Source organism: Petromyzon marinus, chromosome 69 (assembly GCF_048934315.1).
Source record: "Petromyzon marinus isolate PM22_M1 ecotype Great Lakes invasive population chromosome 69, UKy_Petmar_22M1.pri1.0, whole genome shotgun sequence".
NCBI lineage: Eukaryota > Metazoa > Chordata > Hyperoartia > Petromyzontiformes > Petromyzontidae > Petromyzon > Petromyzon marinus.
Genome location: NC_133735.1, coordinates 893,142 through 920,852, shown reverse-complemented (window position 1 = coordinate 920,852; position 27,711 = coordinate 893,142). Strand labels below are relative to the sequence as shown.

The 27,711-nt window shown below is 45.6% G+C and overlaps 1 protein-coding gene across 2 annotated transcripts; it reads right to left on the bottom strand.

Annotated features, from left to right (window-relative positions):
• Positions 1 to 1,058: 1,058 nt before the first annotated feature.
• LOC142906674 (elastase-1-like) lies at positions 1,059 to 26,451 on the bottom strand. 2 transcript variants are annotated; one of them, XM_076054961.1, is made up of 9 exons: positions 26,303 to 26,451; positions 24,353 to 24,483; positions 19,999 to 20,108; positions 11,550 to 11,678; positions 10,609 to 10,745; positions 9,138 to 9,280; positions 7,374 to 7,550; positions 2,631 to 2,919; positions 1,059 to 1,691 (listed from the first exon to the last, which is right to left on the bottom strand). In XM_076054961.1, the coding sequence occupies exons 1-9, from the start codon at positions 26,352 to 26,354 to the stop codon at positions 1,684 to 1,686; spliced, it is 1,176 nt and encodes a 391-aa protein (XP_075911076.1). In that variant the 5' UTR covers positions 26,355 to 26,451; the 3' UTR covers positions 1,059 to 1,683. The 2 variants fall into 2 exon arrangements, with proteins under 2 accessions (XP_075911076.1, XP_075911075.1); XM_076054960.1 differs by lacking the exon at positions 1,059 to 1,691 and having other exon boundaries at positions 1,712 to 2,919.
• Positions 26,452 to 27,711: the final 1,260 nt, after the last annotated feature.

Here is a 27,711-nt window from a genome sequence, read left to right as displayed (position 1 = left end):
GGACCGGTGTGAAGCTCACCCCCGGTCCACCGCGCCAATGCCCCCGCTGGTTCCTGGTTCTGTCCTGCCCCCACAGGTCCAGCATCTACCTTAATAGCCTTGCTCTGAGCGCTTTGCATCCGCTGGCCAGCAGAGGCCTCAGTTTTCGCAGAATTCTCGCTCAGCTTGTCAGAGACCACCCCCTTCCTCGCCGGTGCCTCTCTTCTCTCTGGCCACTGCCTCCAGGCGTCCCCCCCCCCAACCCCCCCCCCCCCCTGTCTGCCGCCTCCCGGTCGGGGTTGCCACCTGGGCTGCATCGCCTTCCTCCACTGACCTCCATCCTCTAGTTAGTCGCATCGCAGCCTTTTCCGCCTCGGCAACAGTCGACTCGGCCCGGCCACCTTGGCTCGCCCAGACAACAACGGTCAGTCTCCATATTTCCCTAGAATTGGCGAGGTAACCTCTGGCCCGACGGCCAGGGTCCCTCGCAGGTACTCAGGCAGGTATGCAGACAGGCACGCAGGCAGGCTCGGCTGGCAAGATAGGATCACGGCGACGATGGCCTGATGAGTTCCATTCCAGATCGCAGCAGCCCCAACTGTGAGTCGGAGCTCACCTTTTATCCTGCCCAGCGTGGCCAGGCTCCGCCCTCGGCCCCGAACCCCTCTGTTTCCCCCAGAGGGCTCCGTGCCTTGCCCAAAGGTCCAACTGGTAGAACGGGCTGCTACCCCTCATTATAATTGTCTACCAATCTTCCAGCGGCACACGCTACAGTGACTCATTCAATGTCACTACACATGTGTTGAACCAAGGGTGCTGATAAGATGCACTCAAAGATGGCAGACCATGTGGTTTATGGTATGTGTAAACATAACTTTATTATTTACATGGAGAGATAGATTTTACATGAATGAGGCAAATTGTCTGGTTATTTATGTAAATGGTGTAGTAATAGTCCACCAGGGGGGGACTTGTAGCCATTGGTTGAGTGTAATAGGCGCACCCTCATTATCACAGCAATCATGTCCACGTGATGCGAGCACAACCGATGGACTCCGTCACAATCATCATCACTCTCATTAAATCTTTAAATATTTTATTCCAAGTGGATGTATATAGCATCACTGAACTCAAGCAAATGTTAAAAAGGCAATCATAGTCCTTACAAAACTCGGGAAATAGTTAATTCCCTCAATACATAACAACGTGATATGTAGCGTCATTGTGGAGAAATATGGAATAAAAGCAAGTCTGTATCTGCTGATGAGACTCTGAATGTCGAAACGGTCCAGAGTTTTGCTCGCACTGAACCAATGGTTCAAGCAAACATTGACTTTGCTGCTGATGTCACTAAATGTGGAAACTGGAGTGTAATTTGTGTGGAGAAAGTTGATTTGCTCACAGAGCTGGGCCAATAATTGGTTCTATGTCATTGTAATAATCACTTTAATGTAATTTAATGTTAATATATAAGTATATTAATATAATAATCGTGTATATATGTTACTTATGTTAATTTATGAATAATGAGAATTGTCCCACGTTTTAACTCCCCAATTCCGAGCTCATTTGAATCAACCTTCCTCAACCTCCCAAAACACATGTGTGTAGTAGGTATATCTTATAATCTGGTACATGTGTATATGAGGTGACTGTGCTTGCTGTGTTTAATCCTTGCGTAGATTGCAAACAAGCAGCATCACTTCATATGCCTGCAAAACACAAACACAACAGTTACACAAGGCTAATAGAGAGCCACAGCCTCGCAAAAAAAACGCACAGACTCACTGACACATGCACTCACAGGGAGAGACGGAAACTAACATAGAGACATGCAGATTCACAGAGAGACGCACAAACTCACAACAAGACACAAGGACTGACAAAGACACGGATTCCCATACATAAACACACAAACTCCCACAAATAGATATGGACTCACACAGGGACTCAATTATGATCCTCATTAGAGTGTCTCCATTGTATGGTCCAAATTTCCAAAAATATAAAATGATGACATAATTTATTCCATTGCGATTACAACAGCATCAATCATCGTCTCCTTACTGGTAGCAGACAAATACACTAGGACAGCTGCCACTGGGGGTGCTATAGGCTAAACCATATTAGAGGTTGTGGGTTAGATCGCGTAAATATAAATGTGTCGTTAAACCTGACACCACCTGACACAGCCAATTAGAAAGGTTTGTCACGTCAATAGAACATGTCAATTCGTTACGAGTGTAGCACACGGGTGTGTTGGAGAGTAAATCCACAACATTTACAATTCGAGTACGACGTTTTGCCAGTAATTACAACTAGCATCATCAGGTGACAGCCAGGTTTGTGGAGAAATCCCCCTGTTTCGTTTTTAACCACTCAAAAACATTCAGCGACCCGTACTTTCAAACTAATGCATAGGCACAGCTGCCACTTGGGGTGCCATACATTGACCACACAGCAGCAATCATCGCCCCCTACTGACAACAAACAAATGCCCCAGGTCACTTTTGTAAATTCGACAAAATCCTGATCTCTCACCTGGTCTCTCATCTTGAGCTCTGACCTGGTCACATATTCAATTTGACACTTGAACCCTCATCATTACTACGATGGTTGTAGTGATGCGTGTGGCTAAGTTTACCACTCACAGAACATCAGTGCGATACTGATGAGGATTGATGCGGTGAACTCCCACATCATCACACTGCGAGGAGAGGAGGACGAATTCTTGGTCGTTGGGACCCACTTCTGGGTCGTTGGGATCCACTTCTTGGTCGTTGGGACCCACTTCTGGGTCGTTGGGACCCACTTCTGGGTCGTTGGGACCCACTTCTGGGTCGTTGGGACCCAATTCTTGGTCGTTGGGAACCAAATCTTGGTCGTTGGAGACCAATCCTTGGTCGTCGGGGACGCTTTACTGGTCGTTGTTGGTGATACCTGTACATCATCAGCAGCATTATTAATATCATCATTAACATCATAAGCAAGATTGATATGATGTTAATGATCAACATCATTCTAATCATCAGCAAAAATGAACATCATCATGAAAATCATCCTCACCAACATGAATAATATCATCCGCAACATTAATAATACATTTATTATCAATATCATCTTCAACATGAAGAACATTACCATCGTGCATGCGTTTTGTGAGTTTGCGTTCGGGTGCTTCTTAAATAACAAAGTATTTGCGTGTTTATGTGTCTATATTAGTGCAGTTTTTGTATCTGTGCGTCTGTGTGCATGTTGATATATTTAATGTGGGAGCACTGTACACTGCAGGTATATATAGCAGGATGCAGATGGGTAAAGTGGTGTAGAATTTAATATTATGTACAGTAGTGTAAGAGAGATGGTATAGTCTGTGTGATATAGTGTGTGCATAGTGTCGTATATAGGGTAGTATGTGGTGTATATGTATGAGTGTGAGGCATATTGTGAAGTTGAACGCCGTGAGTTTGACCTGAGTAATGGTGAATAGTTAATAGGAGGTGTGTGTGGTAAGGCTGAGTTGAAGTAAGTGTGAGCAGGTGGTGTGTATGTCTATCTGCATGTGAATTTAGCGGTGCTGGGCCTAAGTCGACTCAGACTCAAATGAGTACCTGGTGTGGTGTGTAAAAACATCGCCACTGGGGAGACAAATGCAATCGGGCGTGGCGTTGATCACCCACCCCCTCTTGTGTCATGCCGGCCTTCATAGGTGCTCACTAACTGCACTTGCCCCAATAGTCTGTTAAGGCTACACGGGGGATCAGTATTTGCGAGGGGTGGTAACTGCTCCACCTGGCACTACTTCTTACCAATACCCACGGTGGAAACTCCGAGTTAAGCTTGTGCTGAAGGCCCCAGGGATATAGGCGCCTTCGGGCCAAACCCCATTTGGCAAAGCCAGACTCTACACCTCCCTTCGAATATAAAAAAAAAATCACGAAGTTGTCAATGTGGAATATCCGAGCGCTCACTGTAGAGGAGAGGCTTCCATTCGTCTCTCGCGAGCTGGAACCTCTATATACAGGAGGTAGACTGGTTCTGGTTCCAGTCACCATGACAAGTGGACAGTTCTCCACGTGGGGAAGAAAACTGCCAAACAACATTGAGTGGTTCTGCTTCATAACCAAATAATGAATGGGGCATAGGAGTGTGGAGACGATGTGTGGGAAGCTGTAAGTCCCCAACTGCTGTGGACTCGCTTCCCCATTAACAGGAGGTGAGACATGGTATTGGTGGTGGCTTACACACCCAAAGAAGATGACCATAAGTGGAGGGGTGCATGGAAGGCTCATAAGTCAGATGCCTTCGATGGCCTCCTTTCGCAGGAGCTGGATAAAGTGGCCCCTCGGGATAGGGTTATGTTGATAGGTGACTTTAATTCCCGAATGGGTCATGTCACATGCACTTGGGCCAAAGTGATTCGAAGCATGGTTCAGTTTAGCACAATCACGATGGTATGAGGCTGTTAGACTTCTGTGTAACACATGGGCTCGTAATCAGCAACAACACTGTTCCAGCAACAGAATATCCACACGACATCATATATCCATGCTAGGTCCAAACAAGAACATTTACTGGACTACATCGTGACAGATCAGAGAATGCAGTCCCATGTCCTTGGCACCAGGACCTACCGTGGTCTCCCCAATGACCATTGGCTTGTTATCTGTAAAATATGCCCGCCTTACTTTAACTGGGGTGGCAAGCATTCATCTCGAATCCCACTCACACCCACAATATCCTGGTATACCGAACTATTAAAATTGCAAGCGAGAATTTCATCATTGCCTGCAACTAGGATTGGGATCATCCACCCTCTTCCTAATCACACCTCACTCTTTCACTCTATAAAACAAGTTATTTGCAGCACCACACCTATCACCGTCCTTAAGATAAACAATGGTAATCTGGCAGCATAGTTTTCGTGTATGACAGCAAGAAGGTCCTGGGTTTAATTACCAACTCAGACGCCTTCTTTTATGGATGTGTTATGATCTCCCCCCATTATGTAGAGCTTTTGTGTGAGTGTGTGTAGTCTGTCTGGTTCACGGAACAGTTTCTAAAGGATTGTAAGGATGCCCTGGTGGTCCCCATCTTTAAAAAAGGTGGGGGGGGATCTCCATCCTAAGTGTGCCAGGAAAGGTCCTGGAAAGGATTATTCAACAAAACGTTGCCATACATACATACTAATGAGAGCGTTGTGGAGCCCCGGTGTTATTTCCGACCATGGCCGTCCTGCACAGATGCCGTTTTCTCTGTCTAGTACAGTAGAGGTTTACAGAATTTCAACAGCACCTATATCTCTGCTTTATTGACCTGGTCAAGACCTATTCTATCATCAATATGCAAGGACTTTGGATTATTCTTCCTGATTTTGCAGTCCCAGACCCTCTGCTCAAAATCATTAAATATTTGAATGATGGTGACACGGAGTTGGAGCCAGTGTTCACTATTTCACTATTTAATATATTCAATAACCACGTAGTTAAAGAAACTTTCCATGGATGTATCGGTATATATAAATACTTTGGAGGGCTGATCGATGCTCGGATATGGTCCAGAGATGTCTCCCTATTCGTAAACCATGTTAGTTAATTGCTGCCCACTCTAAGAAGGTGTTTGACATGACGCTAAACCTGAAGAATCCTACTAAGAGATGGTGCTTTACCATCAGCCCCACATAAAAAAAGGCACCTACCGGGGTATTTTATGTAATTAAATGTTCCCTCCCCCCCTTCACTCTCTATGAGGGAAGGGGAAGTTGTAGAAAGAGTGTAGAAGAGTTTGTACCTGGGCAGTGTGCTTACTGTATGACCAGCTCTGGTGTGGCAGGAGAGGTCTCACTCTGAATCCGTCAAGTGTAATTATTTTTTCATCAGCTGAATAATGCTGTGTGGAAGCTTCCTGGTCTATTTTTCCATATGAAGCTGCGAATGTTCTTGGCCACAGTGATACCTTCTCTTCTCTGAGCTTACAAAACATGGAGCCCTCCAAGTGAATGTCTGCACTGGCTGTAAACATTCAGGCTTGCCTGCCTATGATCTTTCTTGGATTTGTATCAAAGTGCATTACGTGACAGAGCTAAATGGGGCTAAACAGGCGCGGCCAGGGCTAGAGAAGAGATAGACTAACGAAGGATATGGAGCTGATTGGACTTGCCAATGACTCGTACTAGCGATGTGCCGATTGGCCTCTTTGGAGGAGGTTCATGAAGGACGCTACTGGCCATTTGGAGGCAATTGCCCTCCAGCAATAAAGTAAATTGCAGGAGCAACGCTGGTAACAATAAGCTGGGTGCCTTGGCAGTTAACGTCATATGTCAGTCAAACCACGGCATCTGGGTCTGTCCTGTTACCTGCCAAAAAGCCATCGATACGCCACGTGGCCTCAAAGTGGACCTAACATGGCATAAGTGCCGTGGTGACATCACTGCCATGTAGTGGCGAATGGTGGTTGTTGTTGGTGCCACTTTCTGTGTGGCTCTATCTATGCGCGCTGTGGACAATTATACATTGAGCTTTGTGCTCAAATCGTACGTCCGGCTTGAAGAGTTTGCTATTTTCTTCGAACCTCCATTGGCTGGGGCATGTCTCCTCCATGGGCTGGGTCACGGCTCTTCCATTGACTGGGCCACGTCATCTGCTTGGGCTGGGCCAGGTCTCCTCCATAGAATGGGCCACATATCCTCTTTGAGTTAAGCCATGTATTAACTAAGTATTAGAGCACTGCTTCCCAATTTGTATTCATTCCATTGCACTCACGTTCGAGCTCAGTCACTTTGGGCCCGGATGAGTGCGTGGAGATGAATTCTAGCTGATGAATCGAGATACTCTTCTTCTACTGACCTCACCAACAACAAGAAAATCTAGTGGCGCTGCAAAAATTCGCGACGAGAATATCCCCAACTGCCTACGGGCATTTCGTGCCTGTGTGAGTCTCTCTTTGACTGTGTGTGCCTCTGTGCGTGTCTGTCTGTGCTTCCACTTATCTGGGTATAGCTTTGTGTATATCCACGTCTCTTTGTCTGTATTCATGTTTGTGTGACTCTATCTACGTCGCTGTGTATCTTTATCTCTGTATATGTCTCCATTCGTCTCCGTGTCTTTGTGTGTCTCTCCGTGCCTCCTGTGCCTGTTTCTCTATTTGTCTCCGTGTTTGTGGATCTCTCTGCATGTATCTCCATGTAAATCGCTGCAACTAATGCAGAGGAGAGGGCGGGAGATGGAGAGTGGGGGCTTGAGTTGAGTGAGTGAGTCACTCTTCGTATGAATCAGCGGGTGAGCGATAATCATCTGTGTGAGTGATTTTCTGTTTGCGTGAGTGAGCAGGTGAGTGAGACAAAAGAGATGCACAGACTCGTACGGAGACGCGCAGTCTCGTTATGAGTTACGCACCGTCGTGGGGAACTGCATCCCCGTGATGGAGGTGATCCAGGCACTGTAGCCGGACACGCGCGTGAAGACGCTCGGCTTTGTGTAATAGTTGCAGCCGAAATTCGACACGAAGCTCGTGATGCCGTGCACCTCCCACCCTCTGTCCGTCTTACAGTTCAGGGGGCCCCCCGAGTCTCCCTGCATATAAGGACAATTGTGACAATAGTAACAATGACTTAGTTTTATACAGCATCATTCATGTAGCTCATGGGAATACGCAAGGTGTGGAGGCACGAGAAGGAACCGCAGACATTTCAATTTAAAGCTTTCGTGACTGCAAATATTCATCTTCTTAGGTTCTTTCGGTGAAGTCACGTAGAATGAGAATAAAATAATAAAACAATAAAACAAAATAAGAAAATTAAATTCTCACGACGTTCCGGCCACAACGCAAAGCGGCCGTCTTCAGGTCAAAGGAAGAGATCGGTCGGGACGACAGGAAGAGACCTGTCGGGACGACAGGGACGACAGGTCTGTTCCTTTCACCTGAAGACGGCCGCTTGCGTTGTGGCCGAAACGTCGTGAGAATTTTATTGCGTGATTTTATTATTTTATTCTCATTCTACGTGGTGACTTTATCGAAAGAACCAAAGAAGATGAACCGCAGACATGCCAATTCAATCTGTATTTGCATGTGGGAGGAAACAAGAACACCGACAGAAACAAAGCGCGTTCGAGGTGGCAACACTATCCGATACATCACATGCGGGATGGACCAGATGGGGATTAGCAGGCAGCACCGCGCGCCAAGGGAACTGTGCAGCATTATTGGGAAGCATCCACACAGCATTTGTGGGTCGCACTCACGGGGCTCGGAAAAGAGGGGCCGAGAGCACAGCGTGAAGCCAGGGAGACAGGCCGGGCTTAGATGCCCTCGTGCCGAGCCACCAGAGCCCCAATGAGTTGGACGAGTCTCATTACCCAACACGCCTAACATTACAGAAACATATCAATTGTATTTTCTTTGGTTCTTTCGGTAAAGTCACGTATAATGAGAATAAAATAATATAACACGATAAAATTCTCACGACGTTTCGGCCACAACACAAGTGGCCTTCTTGTGGCCGAAACGTCGTGAGAATTTTATTGTATTATTTTATTTTATTGATTTATTATTTTATTCTCATTCTACGTGACTTTACCGAAAGAACCAAAGAAGATGAATCCTTGCAGTCACGCAAGCTTTAAATCGAAAATCAATTGCATTGTCATGCATTTTGAATGCATTCTACCGAAAACACTGTGAAATGTTGTCAAAGATAGTCATTAAAACTACGGCGATACACTGTGTTCAGTTTATTTTGTGCTGCGTGGCATCGTACGGTTATGTACAGTAATCACCATTCAAGCGTGTTGCCCTGCAATTCAAGAATCCCACAGTGCACTCATGAAAATAATATTTCACGAACACAGTAAAAACGCTGCAGATGAGTTATAGTGGAAAACATGTGGAGCTTGAGATTATATAACGATCACAAACAGAGAGCTGCAATTCACTGGACACACGTGGCAAGCATAGTGTCAGATTGGGATGGCTTCCTCGCACGGAGACTGTGTTGAGGCTATGCGAAATTATTATATCATTTAGCCAACCTCATGCGGATAAATGCGAAATCCGACTAGCAGGTGTTTTGCTGCATTGGAATTGCAATGGCTGACACAAAGCCAGCGTCCTCTTATTAATAATGTATTTGCATGAAGAGTGTGCATAACCATTACACTCACATTGCATGCAGAGTGAAGGCTGTCCCCTGCACAGATCATGCTTGGCTTCACTATGGTCCCCCAATACTCGCTGCTGTTGCATTCGGCGTAGCTGACAAAGGGAAGCTTCACTTGTTGAAGAGTGGAGGGCGATGGGCCATCGGCTGATGAAATGCAATCAATGTGACAAATACAAAAGAAAAATTAGTGTTGTTGTGGTGTTGGCATTAAAAGACGCAGGGGCGACGACATGGCCCAGCCGTAGCGTGCTAGCATCTTATTGAAGAGGTTTTGTGGTCCGACATCTTCAGGACACATTGGTTATAACTGCAGATGTATTAACCATACCATTCTAGGTATGGTAAAAACACCTGGGTCACAGTGCACGCTAACAATACCATAACATAATTTAACAGTAGGCCAGTTTTTGCCAGCGTCATGGTCCCTTATTCAAAGAAAAATAGATGAAAATTGCTCAATTGGGATTACACATAGAGCCTTGGCCCCTACTGTGAAACTGCTGCAGACAATCTTAAAACAGCACCTTCATGATATCCTCGTGTCATAATAATAGCGTGAAAATCAAATGTACTGAAACAATATTTTAGATCAGCAGACAATATGCCTCCCTCCACATAGAAAATATATTCGTGTTTTTTTAGACATCTCATCAGGCACGCGTCCTTCTCGCAATATATAATTTGACCAGCATTGGTTTAAGCAAGGCTGACTGCTGGTAATACACTGAATGTTGGCAATGTTCCAGAGTTTTGATTGTGTGGAACTAATGCTGATGAAATGATGCGCTCTCAGAGTCTTTCTTTTTTTGGCGTGTTTCTGAATGTGAAAACCACATTTTAGTTGGGAATCAAGTCAGACACAGAGGTATTTATAAGAGCGAACAACGTTTTAAATTGAGGAACTGCAAAGAGTGAAAGAAAGTGTGGTTGATGAATTTGGAAATGTATGCATTTAATGTCGGTTGCCTTGAATAAAAGTAAATATTTACGCGATCTAACCCAAAAACCTATATTATGGATAACCTAATGGCATTAATATTTCTTGTTTAAACCAATGCTGGTCAAATTATACATTGCAAGAAGGACGTGTGGCTGATGAGATGTCTAAAAAACACTCAACTTTTTTGTGTGTAGGGAGGCACATTGTCTGCTAATCTAAATGTTGTTTTAGTACATTTGATATTCACGCTATTCTTAACCTCTATTATGGATCATATTGGTCGCGAAGCCTACGTATTAAGCCATTAGGTTATGTAGGATAATAAATAAATCATATTGCAGTTTCCTTTGTAAATTGAGGACAGAAGATTCAGGGAAATATAGAGTGATATCATGAGCATAGAAATGTATTTATGAACGCAGCTGCTTTGTGCTGGCATTATTTATACAAAGGGAGAACCACGATGGACCTTTGTTGATCCTGGAAAAGTCAGACATTACCAAATATAATGCTTTGTTTGTTTAGTCCTTACTTGACAGAATTCCCCAGCCGGTCGCATAACACTCGGGGTTGTTGGACAGGATGTGTCCCGGGTAGGGCAGGGTCGCAGGTTGGATCTTGTTGGTGATCGGCACAGATTCATTGAGCTCAATGAGTGCAAGGTCAAACCTGGCATGGGGGGGTTGGGGCACGGTGAGTGGACAATGGACGACGGGGAAGCGGAGTTTACGGTAACAGTGCATGAGGAATGATACACGGGTCATCGATTTCATAATCATTCAAGTCGCATGGTGAATTCGACTCGAGCGACTGCAAGGCACCTAATCTAAGCCACTTCGTGATACATTTGCCATTATTTCTGAGTTAAAAGGTAAGGGTTTGCCCTACAATGTTTTGGTCATGCCAGCACTATAAGGAGCTCTATATGATATTTGGTTCACTACTATGCTGAACAGATATGTTGGGTGGGGAAAGGTGGATATACCCACAATTAATGTCATCATATAGGACCTGCCGATCGATTGTGCTGTGTACATGTTTACTGTTCGGTGAGTAGAGGTGAGAGCATAAAGAAACGTCTTAATTTATCCAACTGCCATGCCAGGAGATCGAATAAAACTGGGGACCTCTGGATTGCAAGTCCAATGTGATAACCATTGTACCACTATGGCAGCTCCATTTTTTTATTTAATAAAATATAAAACACGTGGTTATTGCTCTATACAATCCTATATGTGCGGGAACTTGTAACTGATTGTTCTTTACCGTGTTGTTGCACGTGGGTACCAGTAACACAAAATAAACTATTCAACAACTTAAAAAGTGGAATAAAAAGATGTTCCCCATCTCCATCGACCCACGCTGACCAGCGTGGTAGTGTATGCCCATACAACTTATACATCGCGCCATAGATGTGAGAAAGCCCTCATACAACAGTGGATTCACCAATGGGCTAAACGTGTATATACGTACCCACGTTCTACAAATGTTGCATTCCAATTCGGATGGACGTGTATATTCTTGATTTGCACATGAAGTTGTCCCTCTTCAAGCGTTATCAAATTGTGTTTTCCAAGACACACGGACTGAGAAAAACTAGTGCTGTGGGAGATAAAGGGGAGCAGGAGATTAGAAGGATTAATGAGGTACAAGGATCGGACGCTCACTTAATAACAGTTCTTCGTTTTGAGGGAAAAAAAAAAACATTAACTCCGGCCCTACCATGTGGCCGAAATGTCTGATACATGACAGTCTACACATTTTTTTTAAATTATTATTACGAGAGCTGGAATTCAGCGAAATTAAGTAAAAATCCAAAATGTATTGTAATGATTTTTTTGTACAGTCATTGGTGATCGCATTGAGACCATTAATTCATCACGCTTTAGAAGAGCATTTAATCACGCCTCTGTCTGTGTAAGTTTATGGGTCTCTAGGTAAGACATGGGGTGACCAGGTGTAAAAGAGTCCACACGTGGGCCTTTGTACTGTATGTATGTTGAACTTCTTTATGACTGTGCGTAGTCAACCATTCCAATCAGAAGTGCGGGGGAAGGACACCAAACTAATCAATAAAAGCAGTTATTAAGAAATGGGTTTCCAATCTAGATTTACCCAAAAGCCACTGCGAGGATGACCAGAGTTTATATGATGGATTATGCTCCTTGTCGAGATCAACAAGGTTCTGTCGTTCATTTATGGCAAGCACTTTGTGTGTAATGAGTGAGACGTTATAATGTATTCGTTCAGCAACCTGAAGTCAATGCAGCTTCGGAAACACGGGACGGAAGCTGTGCTTTCTGTGTGGAGTTTGTACGTTCGCCCCTGTAGAGTGTGAGAGTAAGTGTTTGATGTTTGGGATGGACAGTCCTTCACTCAATGCAGGAAACTGCGACAGGGAGTAACTATTCTCAAAAACAAAAGAATGAAGGGGGTATGGGAGCGTGGTGATGAACTCTCGGAAGCTGTGAGTCCCAGGCTACAATGGGCTCACCTCACCCCATAAATGGGAGGCGAGGAATAGTGGTAGTGGTGGCTTACGCTCCACCAAAGACGAAAATCAGTGGAAGGATACAGGCAAGACTGATTAGTTCGATGCATTATATTATCTCCCTATCCCAGGTGATGGTTAAAGTGTCCCTTAGGATAAAGTAATCTTGCTCAGTGACTTTAATGCTAAAGTAGGTCATGACGCAGGCACAATGGCCATAGTGAATGAAAAGCATGTGCCAGACCAGGTCAATAACAATGGTGGGAGGCAATTCGAATTCTCTGCAGCCCATGGGCCTCTACTCACCAACACAATGTACGAGCATTGGCACATCCATACAATATTATTTATGCACGCCAGAACCAAGCAAGAACATCTGCTGGACTATATAGTGATGGAAGAGCGAATGCAGGCCCATGTCCTACTATGGAGTTAATCTGTCCACTAATCATCGACTTGTGATCTGCCATTTTATTTCTGTGGTGGTGGGCATCCACTTGGGACCGCACTCAAACCCACAATAGCCTGGTCTAGGCTCGCTGATAAAAGTTGCAAGAAATAATTTTATCATCGTTTTCAGCTGTGGCTGTTTTATCCCCCTTTCTCATGATGCCTAGGGGGAATCGGTGACGGTTTAGGTCTGTAAATGCATTTAGTAGGCACTTCAGACCAAGCCCAATCTCACCATCTGCAACATCTCACATCCGAGAAAGAACATTTGAAGGGCCATGCAGCACTGCAGGGTTGAGGGATGTTTTTGGGTTGCTGGGGAGATTTATCCTGCCTTAGCAGTAAGCAATCAAGAATCGCTCATTAATTCTAGAAAAAACATAACTGTCAGTACCACATCGATTGAAACTCTTTCGGTAAAAAGCGATGATTTGATCTCTAATCCCCAGAAACAGGTTTGCAGGTTCAGATAAAATCATGGGGGCAGGTGTACTTGACCCTGATGGGACTATGTTACCTCTAATATTAGAGTAAATAACGACACCATATATGAGTGGCTGACTGATGTGTCGTCTGATGAGGAAGAGCCAATAGCAATCTGAAGTCTGAGATCAAGTAAAGGACTGTGCAATGATGACCTCACAAGATCACTGCTGAAGTAGGGTTGCAATTGTGGGTAGGGTTCCACATTTGACATTCTTACAATCGTCTGATTCACAGCATGAGTTTCATAGGATTGGAAGGATGCGATTTAGGTTTAAGAAATATAACCTTACTGATTGCAACCACAACTGGGGCATCTTGTTCATCATTATGAGGCTAATATTGCCCACACCAAGCATGATGAGGAGAGGCTTGAAGAGCTCCAAAGCAGTTTCAGACCGGGAAGGTCTTGCACATGTGACATAGTCTCTATCCATCTGCTACAGCACGGGGGTAGGGAATTTTAACAAGACCTATTTTCCTGATTTAATGACCAAGTCTTGGCCTGTGACTCCACCAATAAGCTAGAGCTCTGAGTAAATGTGTATGCTTTCTGTATCTTTAACCCTTTGTTCATATTCATTAAGGACCGTTTTGATGGTGGGCATGCCGAGGAAAATCTGCGTGGCTCGGAGTCAGAACCATTTCATGTTCACTTTGGGGTGCGACAGAGATGTCCTCTGGCTCCTGGACAATTTAACATATTTTTTGACTAAGTATTTTAAGACGATGTCTATCACTATACTAGAGGAAGCTCCATCTGGTACAAATGCAATGAGAGGCTGATTGTTATAACCAGTTAAAATTGTCATCGATGGTCTCCCTCTGAATCAGTCAAACGGCATTATATTTTCATCAGCTGTGTAATGATGTGTGCTAGCTATATTATCGCATGTTATATATATAGTACCTTCAACCAAGGCACTTTACAACAATTATAAAACAGTAAGTAAGATGATCGTGGTTAAAATAAAGAGTGGAGTTATTAAAAGGGGTTGGTGTAGTTATGGTGACAGGTGGACAGATGGGAATGGTTAAGGAGGATTTGGGATTGGATAGAGATAGCGATAGGGTTGGTGTCGGGCTGGTGGGAGTTGGGGGGCGAGGACAGGGCGTAGCAGTAGGATGGGCAAGGACAAAGAGATGGGTATTAATGGAGGAATGGAAGCAGGTGGTGAATGTGATTGTTTTATGTGCAGTTCCAGAAAGGGTATGAATAAGGGAAAAGTATGGGAGCGTGACTGGGTACAGGGTGAGAGAGACAGATAGGGACAGTCGAGATTGGGAGCGTATAGGGAGGGATAGGACATCGCAAGATATTAGACAAGCAAGATAACGTGAGGCAAGACAATGGAGGGGTTTATAAACTTGTGAGTAATTGAAATAGACGGTGACAGAAGACAGGGAGCCAGTAGATTTGGCAAAGTAGAGCAGAAATGTGGGAATTCTCAGGGAGGCTAAAATTATACAGGATGCGGCATTTTGTAACTGTTGGAGAGGAGTGAAGGCATAGGCATGAAGGCCGAGGAAAAGAGAACTGCAATAGTCAAGGTGAGCGGAAACGAGGAAGTGAATACGAACCTTTATTTATCCTTGATCAGTCCGATGAGCTATGAAGCTATTTTTCACAGATGTTCAGTAGGAGTTTAGCAGCAGAGAGCGAGATGGGGAGACAGATTTTACGAATATTGAACAGGTGAAAGTGGCAAGTGGGGGTAGTGGCAGAGATGTGGCCAATCACTCTATGCAGAGCTCTGAGGCCTCTCGGCCACAGTTATGCCCTCGCTTGCTATTTGGGTCTTTCGGTAAAGTCACGTAGATAGAAGAAAAAAGAGGAAAACAATCACGATGCTTCGATCGCAACGCAAGCAATCGTCTTTACCGAAAAACCCAAAGAGTATGAAATCCTGCAGTCACGAAAGCTTTAAGTCAAGATTATGCCCTCCCTTCTCTATGCTGATGAAACTCGGATCACTTGAAAGGAACATCTGCACTGGGGCTATAGATTGAGGCTTTAATCAGACTAGATTGTTTGAGAAGCTCACACACATCCTTGAGATATTGGGGCACAGTTACATCAGCGAGCTACTCCGGAGGACGAGGCTGTGTTGGCTGGGGTCATGTAGCCCACATGCCCAGCCACCACATGCCCAAGCTGCTTCTTTTTGTCCGGGCAGAGGGGGGGATATTTGGGCACCGCACGGGATGGAGTGGAAATTGACTGATTTGGTACTGGAGAATGTGAAGCTGAGTGGACTTGGTGACAAGTGGTGCCAGCGACGTCAATATCGGCCTCTATGAAGAAGGCACGCAGAAGATGCTAACAAGACGTTTAGGCAGTCGCCCTGCAACAACATTGCAGGCAGAGAATACAGTGAGGGAAAAAAAAGTATTTGATCCCCTGCTAATTTTGTACGTTTGCCCACTGACAAAGAAATGATCAGTCTATAATTTTAATGGTAGGTTTATTTGAACAGTGAGAGACAGAATAACAACAAAAAATCCAGAAAAACGCATGTCAAAAATGTTATAAATTGATTTGCATTTTAATGAGGGAAATAAGTTTTTGACCCCCTCTCAAACAGAAAGATTTCTGGCTCCCAGGTGTCTTTTATACAGGTAACAAGCTGAGATTAGGAGCACTCCCTTTTAGAGTGTGCTCCTAATCTCAGCTCGTTACCTGTATAAAAGACACCTGTCCACAGAAGCAATCATTCAATCAGATTCCAAACTCTCCACCATGGCCAAGACCAATGAGCTCTCCAAGGATGTCAGGGACAAGATTGTAGACCTACACAAGGCTGGAATGGGCTACAAGACTATTGCCAAGCAGCTTGGTGAGAAGGTGACAACAGTTGGTGCGATTATTCGCAAATGGAAGAAACACAAAATAACTGTCAATCTCCCTCGGCCTGGGGCTCCATGCAAAATCTCACCTCGTGGAGTTGCAATGATCATGAGAACGGTGAGGAATCAGCCCAGAACTACACGGGAGGATCTTGTCAATGATCTCAAGGCAGCTGGGACCATAGTCACCAAGAAAACAATTGGTAACACACTACGCCGTGAAGGACTGAAATCCTGCACAGCCCGCAAGGTCTTCCTGCTCAAGAAAGCACATATACATGCCCGTCTGAAGTTTGCCAATGAACATCTGGATGATTCAGAGGACAACTGGGGGAAAGTGTTGTGGTCAGATGAGACCAAAATGGAGCTCTTTGGCATCAACTTAACTCACCGTGTTTGGTGGAGGAGGAATGCTGCCTATGACCCCAAGAACTCCATCCCCACCGTCAAACATGGAGGTGGAAACATTATGCTTTGGGGGTGTTTTTCTGCTAAGCGGACAGCACAACTTCACCACATCAAAGGGACGATGGACGGGGCCATGTACCGTCAAATCTTGGGTGAGAACCTCCTTCCCTCAGCCAAGGCATTGAACATGGGTCGTGGATGGGTATTCCAGCATGACAATGACCCAAAACACACGGCCAAGGCAACAAAGGAGTGGCTCAAGAAGAAGCACATTAAGATCCTGGAGTGGCCTAAACAGTCTACAGACCTTAATCCCATAGAAAATCTGTGGAAGGAGCTGAAGGTTTGAGTTGCCAAACGTCAGCTTCGAAACCTTAATGACTTGGAGAAGATCTGCAAAGAGGAGTGGGACAAAATCCCTCCTGAGATGTGTGCAAATCTGGTGGCCAACTACAAGAAACGTCTGACCTCTGTGATTGCCAACAAGGGTTTTGCCACCAAGTACTAAGTCATGTTTTGCAGAGGGGTCAAATACTTATTTCCCTCATTAAAATGCAAATCAATTTATAAAAATTTTGACATGTGTTTTTCTGGATTTTCTTGTTGTTATTCTGTCTCTCACTGTTCAAATAAACCAACCATTAAAATTATAGACTGATCATTTCTTTGTCAGTGGGCAAACGTACAAAATCAGCAGGGGATCAAATATTTTTTTTCCCTCACTGTACTTCTGGTTGGCACAGTTGGGAGCTCAGGCAGTGCATCTGTCAGTCATCTCAGTCAGATATTTATCACACCTCCTGTAGGTTTGACCCGTGACCTTCCAGTGAGAGTGCACCTACCCTGGCACAAACACCGTGGTGTCATCACCACCATATAGTGATGGATGGCGACTGGTGTTCTCTTTTAGAGTTTGTCTGCACAGTTTTCTCCAGGTTCTCCGGTTTCCTCCCATGTGTAAGCGACATAAACAATGTCACTACTATGTTGCGAGAGTACCAAGGGATGACGGGTAATGTATGTGGGGTGTCTCCCTATGGCACCAGCGTAAGCATGGCACGGCATGACTCACTAGAGGGCAGAGTCCGGCTGTCACTGAGGTCGCGTCAGGGCATGATACCCTGGGTGAACCCGAGACGGCACGTGACCGGACAAGGGGGGCCAGGGGACTCCTAGATGGGGGTGCGAGGGTCACGTGATGAGGGGACGTGGCCAAGATCGGAGCCGGCCACGCCGCAGCAGTTATAAGCCACGTCCCGAGAGGGAGCTGGGCTCTTCAACTCTGGGAATGAAGCCGCCGTCTACGATCCTCGGTCTCTGATCTCTGCTCGTGGACCAGGCAGCCTATTAAGCTGTCCTGGTCCGGTTATATAATTATCCCCTCGAGTGTTAGTTGGTTAGGAGCGGTGGTCACCACCCTATGTCGTTATCCTGTTAATATCAGAGTTATCTGTTATGTTAGTTAATAAACCGTGTTGCCTCCAAGTTAAAGTGTGCGCCTCAATTGGACCCATTACACATGGTTAAACGCGTAACACTGCCATTGATGTTCGCCAAACATTCCCATGTATCAGGACCCTCTTGGAAGTGTGTATTTAGACGCAGTGTGTCACGGGTACGCTTGAACCGTATTCACTGTTGTGATAAACTGTAGGGCGGTGGATTCTCTCTGTGTGAGCTGGTGGGTGAAGGGAGTTCCCTGATGCTTAGATCATTTTTGCTCGACTGGTTGGCCAATCACCTTTTGACGCCCGACTGAAGAAGATGGGACTGGATGAGAAGCATGGCAGAGGCTTGGTGAATAAAAGGCAGTAGAAAAGATCCAGCCTAGGCCTCTGATCCCTGCTCATAGTGATTGCCTGCATGAAGGCACAGTGTTATTATCCAATATTAATTGGTGTGAAGATAATGCACTCTGAAGTTAACCTGAGTCTGTGTTGATTGTATCTGTAATGTAATCTGAGACAGCTTCACTGCACTGAGCATTTGGATGACCAGGAGTGTGAAAGGTTAAACTGAACTAAACATTTGTTTTTTTTTTACCAGGTATGTCCAAATTAGCCATATTGCTCTGTTTTCAGAAGCGACATGGCCACAAATTATATCCCAATGAAGTGGCTTATTGTGTGTTACATTTATAGCAACCAAATACTTTCTGGGAACGTTTTTAAAGATGGATGGAAAACCGGAGGACCCAGAGAAAAATGCATGTGACCACGGGGAGAACACGATACTCCAAATAAACAGGGTTCAGGGTCAGGATCGCACCCACGACCTTTGTATACCAGAAGAGGGAGTTTACATCTTGCCACCATTAAGCTGTCCTATATATGTGTACTGTTGTAAATATGGACGAATAAACTTCTTTATGAGGCACACTATTGTATTGTCTTTCTTCCGACACGGTCCCTAACACAGACAAGGGGTATGACGGTCCCCTTACCCGATACCTAGGGAGGTATGGCCTCCGGACTCAGCGGGACCCATCACTGGTGACCCGCTAGCCTAACGTCCTCCGGCTGGGACCTAGGGGAGGCTGACTGACCCGACCACTCGGTCTGTGGGTCTAGACCACTGGTATACACTGAGCCCCAGCCCTTAGAAGAACTGCAGAGCTTGGATCCAGGGTCCTATCTATCTTCAGGGCTTCGGTCTTCGTGTGGAGAGAACTGAGCCAGAGCTCTCAGCGCTCTGGCTTTAATGCAAAGTTCGTGGCTGGCTCCGTCCAAGCCACGCCCCTTCTTGGAATCTTCTGATTGGCCCTCACAATCCGTCGTTTCGATCCGCTCTCACCTCTGTTTGACACCCAGTGGTACTGCAGGTTACTGAATGGTGAGTGGCGATCACCTCTACATATGAATAGACTGGTATTGAGTGGATAAACTGTTCAATGCAATGGCATAACTGAGTTTATAGTTGTAATCAGAGCTTTGCAAGCAAAGAGTAAAACTGCTCAAACCCCACGTTGCTTTATCGTGCGTGCCCTTACACGTCATCACGTTTGCCATGGTGCCAATTATCCTGCATCGTACTTTACCGTGGTGGAAGAAATCAGTGAATGATACTGGAAACGAACCGGCTACCACGCAGTCCATCCTTTATTGGATAAGTAATTAATATTGGTCACTGGGCTAAGATTTTGCCAGGTGGTAGACGTGACGTCTTAGCATTCCAGGGTCACACGTGAAAAAACATTGACTGTAATGTGTGATGTCTGCTATAGGCATTGAATTGGTCACTCACTTTATGCAATGGGCAGCAGTTAGCACCCAATCAGTGTTGAGGAGGACGCCTCCGCACGTGTGGTTGATAACATCAGGACTTTCGGGATCCCATGCAGTCGCAAGTGAGATCTGCAATGACATTACAATATACGTGAGAAGCTGTTTCATATCAGAAAAGCACAGCAAGCATTTATTAGTCATAATGATGTTCGTACGATATAGTATAGGGTGATTTTCATCCATGCTGCGTTCAGCCACCAGACTGCTGGGTGGAGCAGCAAGGGCCTGGGGAAACCACGTGGTGCATCTTTCGCATTCCAGAGAGATCCATTTTGGATCTGATTCTCTATTCAGTTTTATTTGTTACTCAGATTATCCCGTGTCGCGAGTTTATTGGTTATTTTCCCTAGACATTCTTCGAGATACGTAGAAACTCATAGGAATACATAGAGGCTCAGAGATACATTGAGACAAGTAAACTTACATAGAGGCACATAGAGATATATAAAGACTCATAAAGAGACCCACAAAGACCAAAAGAGATACATACAGATTAAGTGTTGAATTTATTTGAATGTTTACATGGGTGGTCCTTGCTCTTTGGTTATTTCGGTAAAGTCACGTAGGTAGAAAATTATTCATAGATCACGACGTTTCGATCGCAATACAAGCGACCGTCTTCAGGTGTGAGGATCTACGTGACTTTACCAAAAGAACCAAAGAGTATGGATTACTGCAGTCACGAAAGCTTCAAATCAAGATGGGTGGTCCTGTTTAGCCAGTTTCCTGGCAATTTTACAAGGGAGATCCTTGGTGCGTGAGTACATAAACAGCAACAAAACAAAGGCAAACACATCAATAATCCTTATGAATTGTTTCTAAATACACGAGGAATGTAACGGTCATGAACAACAAAAAAATGCCAAAAAAAACGAGTGAAAATATGACAGCAAGCGGCGACAAAAAGTGAGGCATAGGTGCAATAAAGCTTTGCGTTTTGGATTAATCGAGAAGTAAAGAGGGCGAGTGAAGGGAGGGGTCGCGAGATGCACATTAGCGGCAAGGATATTCCAGAGTCGTGGAGCAGCAATGCGGAAAGACTCGTTCACCAAACAAAGTTTTAACAAATTAAATGTTTCGTAGGGATATGGAGGCACTTCTGAGGTGAAGGGAGGGAGTTAGAGGAACTAAGCGGTCCATTTGCTAAGCTATGGATTTGTTCAAGAGGATCTTGAGGACGAAAACAGCCCAGTTGGTTGTCTCCACAGATATCCAGGGTGGACAGATTTGAATTAATCTCGACGTTGCAATGTTGACTTCTATAGGGGGTGTCAAGGGCCGACCATGAAGAACTGAGTGGTTTATGTCTCTACAGACAGTGGTCGCATCAGTCCTGGGGTGTGGACTACACCAGTTACACATCCCTCTCGCCATTTGAGGCTGACACCTCCACAAAAAAATATTTTTCAGAATCCTGACAAAACTGAAGCATTGATAGCTGATTCCAGAATGCAGAACGCAGATTATTAACGTCGGAGAAGTTGACGTTGCAAGAGGGAATGTGACAATACTGGATAAAATCAAGTCACTGGGCGTGCTACTCGGTAGTCTGTCGTCTTTAACTGCTTGAGTGTCTTTCGACACAAGCAGTGTGCCAAGCATGCAATTACCATATCAGACCACATGCGCAATTTGAATCTAATTTAATGTTGGACTAACACTACCATGTGGCACAAAAGGATCGCAGGTATACTACTGCAATACTATCTTCTACAGAACATCAAATACAAACTTTCCTAGGGCTATACAGGACCAAAACATTTGGCTCAAGTTATTACGCAGTCACCAAAGGGATTACCTCATTAACATATCTCACGTATTTTATGCAAATGTAACATTACCATCACGCACAGCTAATTGTACTTGTTTCATCACGTTATACTTCCATATCTAACATGAGATATTGTCAAATAAAATAACATAATTCATCAAATTACATTAACCTCTCAGCATCAATTCCTGTCACTCCATGCTCCCTTTTGGCCGCACATTAATGACTCCACACTATCTATTGAAGATCCAAAATGGGAGGAATTTTCACAGTTCTGGCTTCATGACATTGTTGTGACAAGCAGTAATAAAAATACACTACTGTTCACGTGATAACTTTATTCGCTGCCTGTGTTGGGTGGAGGAGGGTTTATGCCACACACGTAATTATGAATCATAACACTGCTTGGGAAAGCCTACGTGTCAAATGTATACAGATGACCTTATTATAACAAAAATACACTCACTAACTAGCTCACCCACTCATTCACCTGCCACCCTCTAACTCACCCACCTATTCACTGACCCACTCCCTCACGACACTTTATGCTTTTTCGCTCGCGTTCCTTGTTGGAACTCCCTCCGATTATTGTCTATTTTCCAAAGCGCGTATAATAACAACCTTGCTCAATACAAAAAAAAAACACATTAAGGCTGCTGTTTGTTGCTAGACCCTTGACATGTTTGGACTTTGTGCCTGTTCTCAGCAGCTGTGCTAACAAAAAGAGGAAGATGTACTGCATCTGCATGATGTGCACACGTGTTCAATACAAGCAGCTGTGAGACCCAGCTTAAACCATGCATTGCGTTTGGTGCACAAATCATTTTAACTAGCTTTGATTAAGATTCCATAAATTGTGAATTTATTAGCTCTGTCCATATGTCTGTAACGGGAGGATCCGATACATCTCTAAACAATAAACAAAACTTGAATATAAAGTAGAAATTGCTAAAATGAACTTAATCTTAATTTGAAGCTTTCGTGGCTGCAGGAATCCATACTCTTTCGTTCTTTCGGTAAAGTCACGTAGGTATAAAATAAAATAAATCACGACGTTTCGGGCGCAACACAAGCGTCCATCATCAGTTGGTAAAGCATGGTCTGCTGCTGAGGCAGACTCTTTTAAAAGGTTTAAAATGGGTGTAGCTCAAGGGTCACAAAGAAGTGGCCGGGGCTAGTGATGTTAATGTGAGAAATTAGAGAGCACGGAAGTGGCTATGTTAATGTGAGAGATTAGCATGATGTTAATGTGATGGATTAGCATGTAACTGTAGAAAAGGAGAATAAGAGCGGCCTCCTCGACGAGGGAGTGCAACCCAACGGGTGTAATACAAAGGGCCTGTGAGTATGAGAGTGTAATCCAAAAGACACGTGAGCATGAGAGTGCAATCCACATGCATGAGAGTGAAATGCAATGGACCCTGTAGAGGCCACGCATTTATTTATAATGCACAACAGTAACAGTCCATAGCTTTCAACCAGGCAACATTTTTTTCCCTGATACAGCCTAGGAACACATCCTCTGGTTAACGTGCCTAACACCGGCTGTGTTCTCAGGTCCTCCGGCTACGAGTGACCAAGGGGAGGCTATTCTGACCCGACCCAGCCAAGGTACGGGTCCCGACCACTGGCTTCCTCGGACCCGGCCCTTACGAGGACGTCGGGCTGGGAGTCCCAGGGTCTCACCACTGGCCCACAGAGCCACGGCCCTTACAAGGACAGCAGGGCTAGGGGTCCCAGGGTCCTAGGCTGGTTGGTCTGCTGGCTTCTGTTTTGGACTGGCCCCGAACCTATTGATAGGTCCATCTTTTATACACCTCCCCGGTGTGTCAGCCTCTGGCCACGCCTCTCTTCCAGAGAGTTCCAGGTGGGGGGGGGGCGGGGGTCCCGGGGGATCCTAGGACACCCCGCAGCCCCCTCCTGCTTTTGGGCTGGGGAATGAAGCAACCCCACTGCCGGTACGAGGTACTACCCCTGATGGGCCCTGTCTGCCATTGCAAGTAAGTGCAGCCCATCTACAGTGCTACACATTTCTTACCAAAATTACACTGGCATCGGTTATAGGTTCCTGATATTGGGAAACCGTAAATGATCCTGAAAGCGGTAACTGATTTACACTTGTTATTGTACTTAATGGTAACTTTGTACGTGTATTATGGCCGATTTAATTTGTATAGTGCAAGGTTATCATTACGAGGGAAAGTGTTGCTGTGTTCCACAAACACAGGCTGCAGTCGTTTAACAGTTTGGGTCGATGTCGCTGCGTGTGATCCCATGTGAGAAATTTTCAATGTATTTTTGTAATTTGTACCATGACACTGGCGTAGAATGACTTACTCGTTTTGAATGGCGTAGTGGAATTTTTTAATGTCCACTGTGATGCAGACAGCGCATGGCATTTTACTTGTAATACAGACCACGGTATTATCGAGGGCGGTCTGCCAGATTTAAAACCTTAAACCTCCATAAAAAGTGGCGAATGCAGTCCCACTGGCACATGTCACCACCCTGCACCCCGGAGGTTTTGGTGATGTACTCTCACCTGCCAGGGCCAGCTGTTGGGAGCCGCGTCCTCACCGTTGACGATGCGGGCCTGCTGGAGGTTTATTTTGATTCCTTGAGGCTTCAGGTTACGCAGTAACGCAGTTCCATCCTCCTGGGCTAAGATAAAAGCTGAGACATGGAGACAACAACGCGATATTAATATCATAATTCAGAATGTGTAGCGTGCAGTTTTTTATTTATTAAAGACAGAGAGGGTGCTTTAGGGATGCGGGGAACCACAGACAAGTGGGAAGAGCAGCAAGTCCCGACGTTAACAATTAATCACCCTCTGTGGTCCTATATTGGTATGTTGAACAAACTCCTTAAATTCGTGTTTCTACATTTGGGAGCAAACTGGAGTGCCCGGAGGAAACCAGCGCATGCGGGAAGGGTAACACTCAAATCTCCAACAATTATCCAAACTCTGTGGTCCTATATTGAGACGTTTGGCCAACGTCACGTATCATGAGTGTTTATGCATTTGGGGGTAACTATTGTGTACGTATGTGTGTGTCAATGTGTGTATGTCTCGTGGGGGGTGGTAGCGCAGCTGTTAACGCGCTGCGCTATGAAACCGGCGAACCGAGGTCGATTCCTCCTCAAGGCCAACACCAGTGACGATTATTTTAATCGGTCCTCGGCCTCCCCGAGGACCGATTCAGCCTCAAATGAGTACCTGGGGCGGTGTGTAAACGTCGCCACTAGGGAGACAAAGGCGGTCGGGCGTGCTGCTGGTCACCCACCCCCTCGTGTGCCATGACGGCCTTCATAGGTGCTGCTACTCGCTTACAGCACTAGCCGCAACAGTCTGTTAGAGGCTATATGGGTGTCTTTGTCTGCGTGTAAGTTGATTTGAGTCTTTCTTTGAGTGTCGTTTGTATCGATGAGTCGCTGAGTTTGAGTGAAGGTGTCTTGGTGTCTGTGAATGTATGTGCAAGTTCCTTAGTATCTGTGCATTTAAGTGACTACCTGATTTATTTTGCCTATCACTTTTGTAAAATTATATTAAAACACAATCTCTAAATGATAGAACATTCTTTAATTCATGGAGGCTCGATATAATCATATATGAACCCCAGAACCTGCAATTTTGTTTGTCAATGAAGCCACTAAGCTAAAAATGAGCTTCATCTGACGTAATTACATTTGTAATGAAAGCATCGTCTTGGCCGGCAAGTTCAATAAAAGCAACCGGGTACTCAAGGAGGCTTTGATGGTTTCTGGACTGCAATTCTTGCACCAGCTGAATCTTATATGGAAAAAGATGCAAGTCCTGTACCAAGATTCGCCGCAGTGACCGTCGTGCGATTCCCCCATTGAGCGGAGCAGCGTCTCCTCCTCGCCGAAGTTTCGGGGTTCTCATTGACGCTCTCCCTTTACTTGCTCAATAGAAGTCGAAGATCGACTGGATTGAGGTGCGACAACACCTTTTTACATTTACTGTTGTTCCTGTTTCCCGAAATCGGAAAATCAACGCCCGAATGAATACAGTGCGGAGTTGGAGCCATTCGGGTCTAAAAAAATCTGCGATAGTCTGTCTTTGCTGAAATCATTGAACAATTGTTTCTGAAATTAATTTCAACTATTGTTACACGCTGCTGAGGTGTCTTCAGGGGCATCATAAACTCCCAGGCTTCTACTTTATTTATGTTTTTTTTTGTTTTAACAAAATATCGCTATTTAAAAGTAGGTAGTTACTTATGGCCCATCATGTATATAAGACAGCGTATGTGTGTGATTGCGTCTGAATCTGTCTGTGTGTGTCTTTATGTGTGTGAGTCTGTGTATTTGTGAGTCTGGGATGAGTGATAGATTAGCGGTTAGCACTCTGCGCTACGAACCGGGCGACCGCAGTTTGATTCACACTCACGGTCAACACCAGTAAGGCTATAGGAGGACCGTTATCTTTGTCGGTGTGTGTGAGTCTGTGAGTCTGCGAGATGCTCACCCTCACTGAGCAGCAGCACCAGCAGGAAGCTGAAGATGTTCACCGTGCGCATCTTTGCCAGTGAAGGTCTCTGGGTTTTCGTGTCTGTGCGCTACCATCGCATGCACCCGCTATTTAAACACCTGGTCTCCTGCTCCTCTCACCTCTAATATTACACAATACCCCCTGTCGCAACGCTCTACTCCCCACACCTGTTTTGATTGCAGGTGTTTATGAATTAATAAGTGTTATTATGCCGATAAGACTAATCTCAGATACGTGCAGTCATAAATTACGTGCGTGTCCTCGTGTTTTACAATAGTGGTTGGTTTCCCTGCGTGATTCTGCCTGACGCATTCATGGATCGGTGGTGGTGTCATCGCAACCGTCCGAAATTGTTTGTGTCGTGACATCGTGGATGTCGCTGAATAATGCCGGCTCTAACGAGGCACGGCGTGCGATGTATTGCCATCGTGGACACCCCGTATATGTAGGTGGAGTACCAGCTCTCGAGGGATCTCGGTGAGCGCTGAGTCATGGTGCTGAGTGGCACCACGCATGGCGTGCAGTGCCGACCCATACGGGATGGGGGTGTGAGAGTGTCAGCCATGGAATGGGGTTACTACAAGCCATGGTTGACCCTTTAAGGCACGTGACAGGTAAGATCTAACATGGGCCCCCAAGTGGGGGCTGGGAGTGGTCACATGTCGGGCGAGATCCTGCTAGAGGATTCGAGACGGTGGTCGTGGCCAAGGGCGGGGCCAGCCACGACCAGTGAGCATATAAACCGGGTCCCCAGAGGGACCAGGTTTGAGCGTTGCTGTTCGACGTCCGAGAAGAGTCACCAACACGTGGTCCTGGACCCAAGCCGGGGTCCGGTCTGTTGTAGCTACTCCCAGTGTAATTGGTGCAGTTAGCCTGGTGGTCAACCACCATAGGTTGTTATCTGGTAATGGGGCAGTTATTGCTTGGTGTTGCTATCAATAAATGTGTTGCCTCCAAGAAGTACGTCTGCGATTCAGTTAAATCCAGTACATTAGTGTAATGAGAGAGCGCCATCTAGTCAGTGCCAGGGGGTGACTGTACGGGCACTATCAGGTAATCGATATCCAATCCTGAGAGGGGATGACATCTGGGCCAAAGGTGACGGGCGGAGTTGGAGGGGATGTTCGGGAACCATTGGGAAGGTTCTACGAGGGGGCGTGGCTAGAGGCAGAGCTCAGCTCCGCCGGGAGGAATGTAAGCAGAGGCAGTGGAGGACTCACGGCCGATGTTGGAAGCCTCGGGTCCAGACCACGTCACTGCTCATCCTCTCCTCGCCATCGGCCACGTGGCGGATCCCCGGCAGAGCTCACCTCTTCTCCCCGGCACGCCGCCAGCCAGCGGCGGGATCGGAGAGAGAGAGTGGCGATCCTCGACGGTGGAACGGA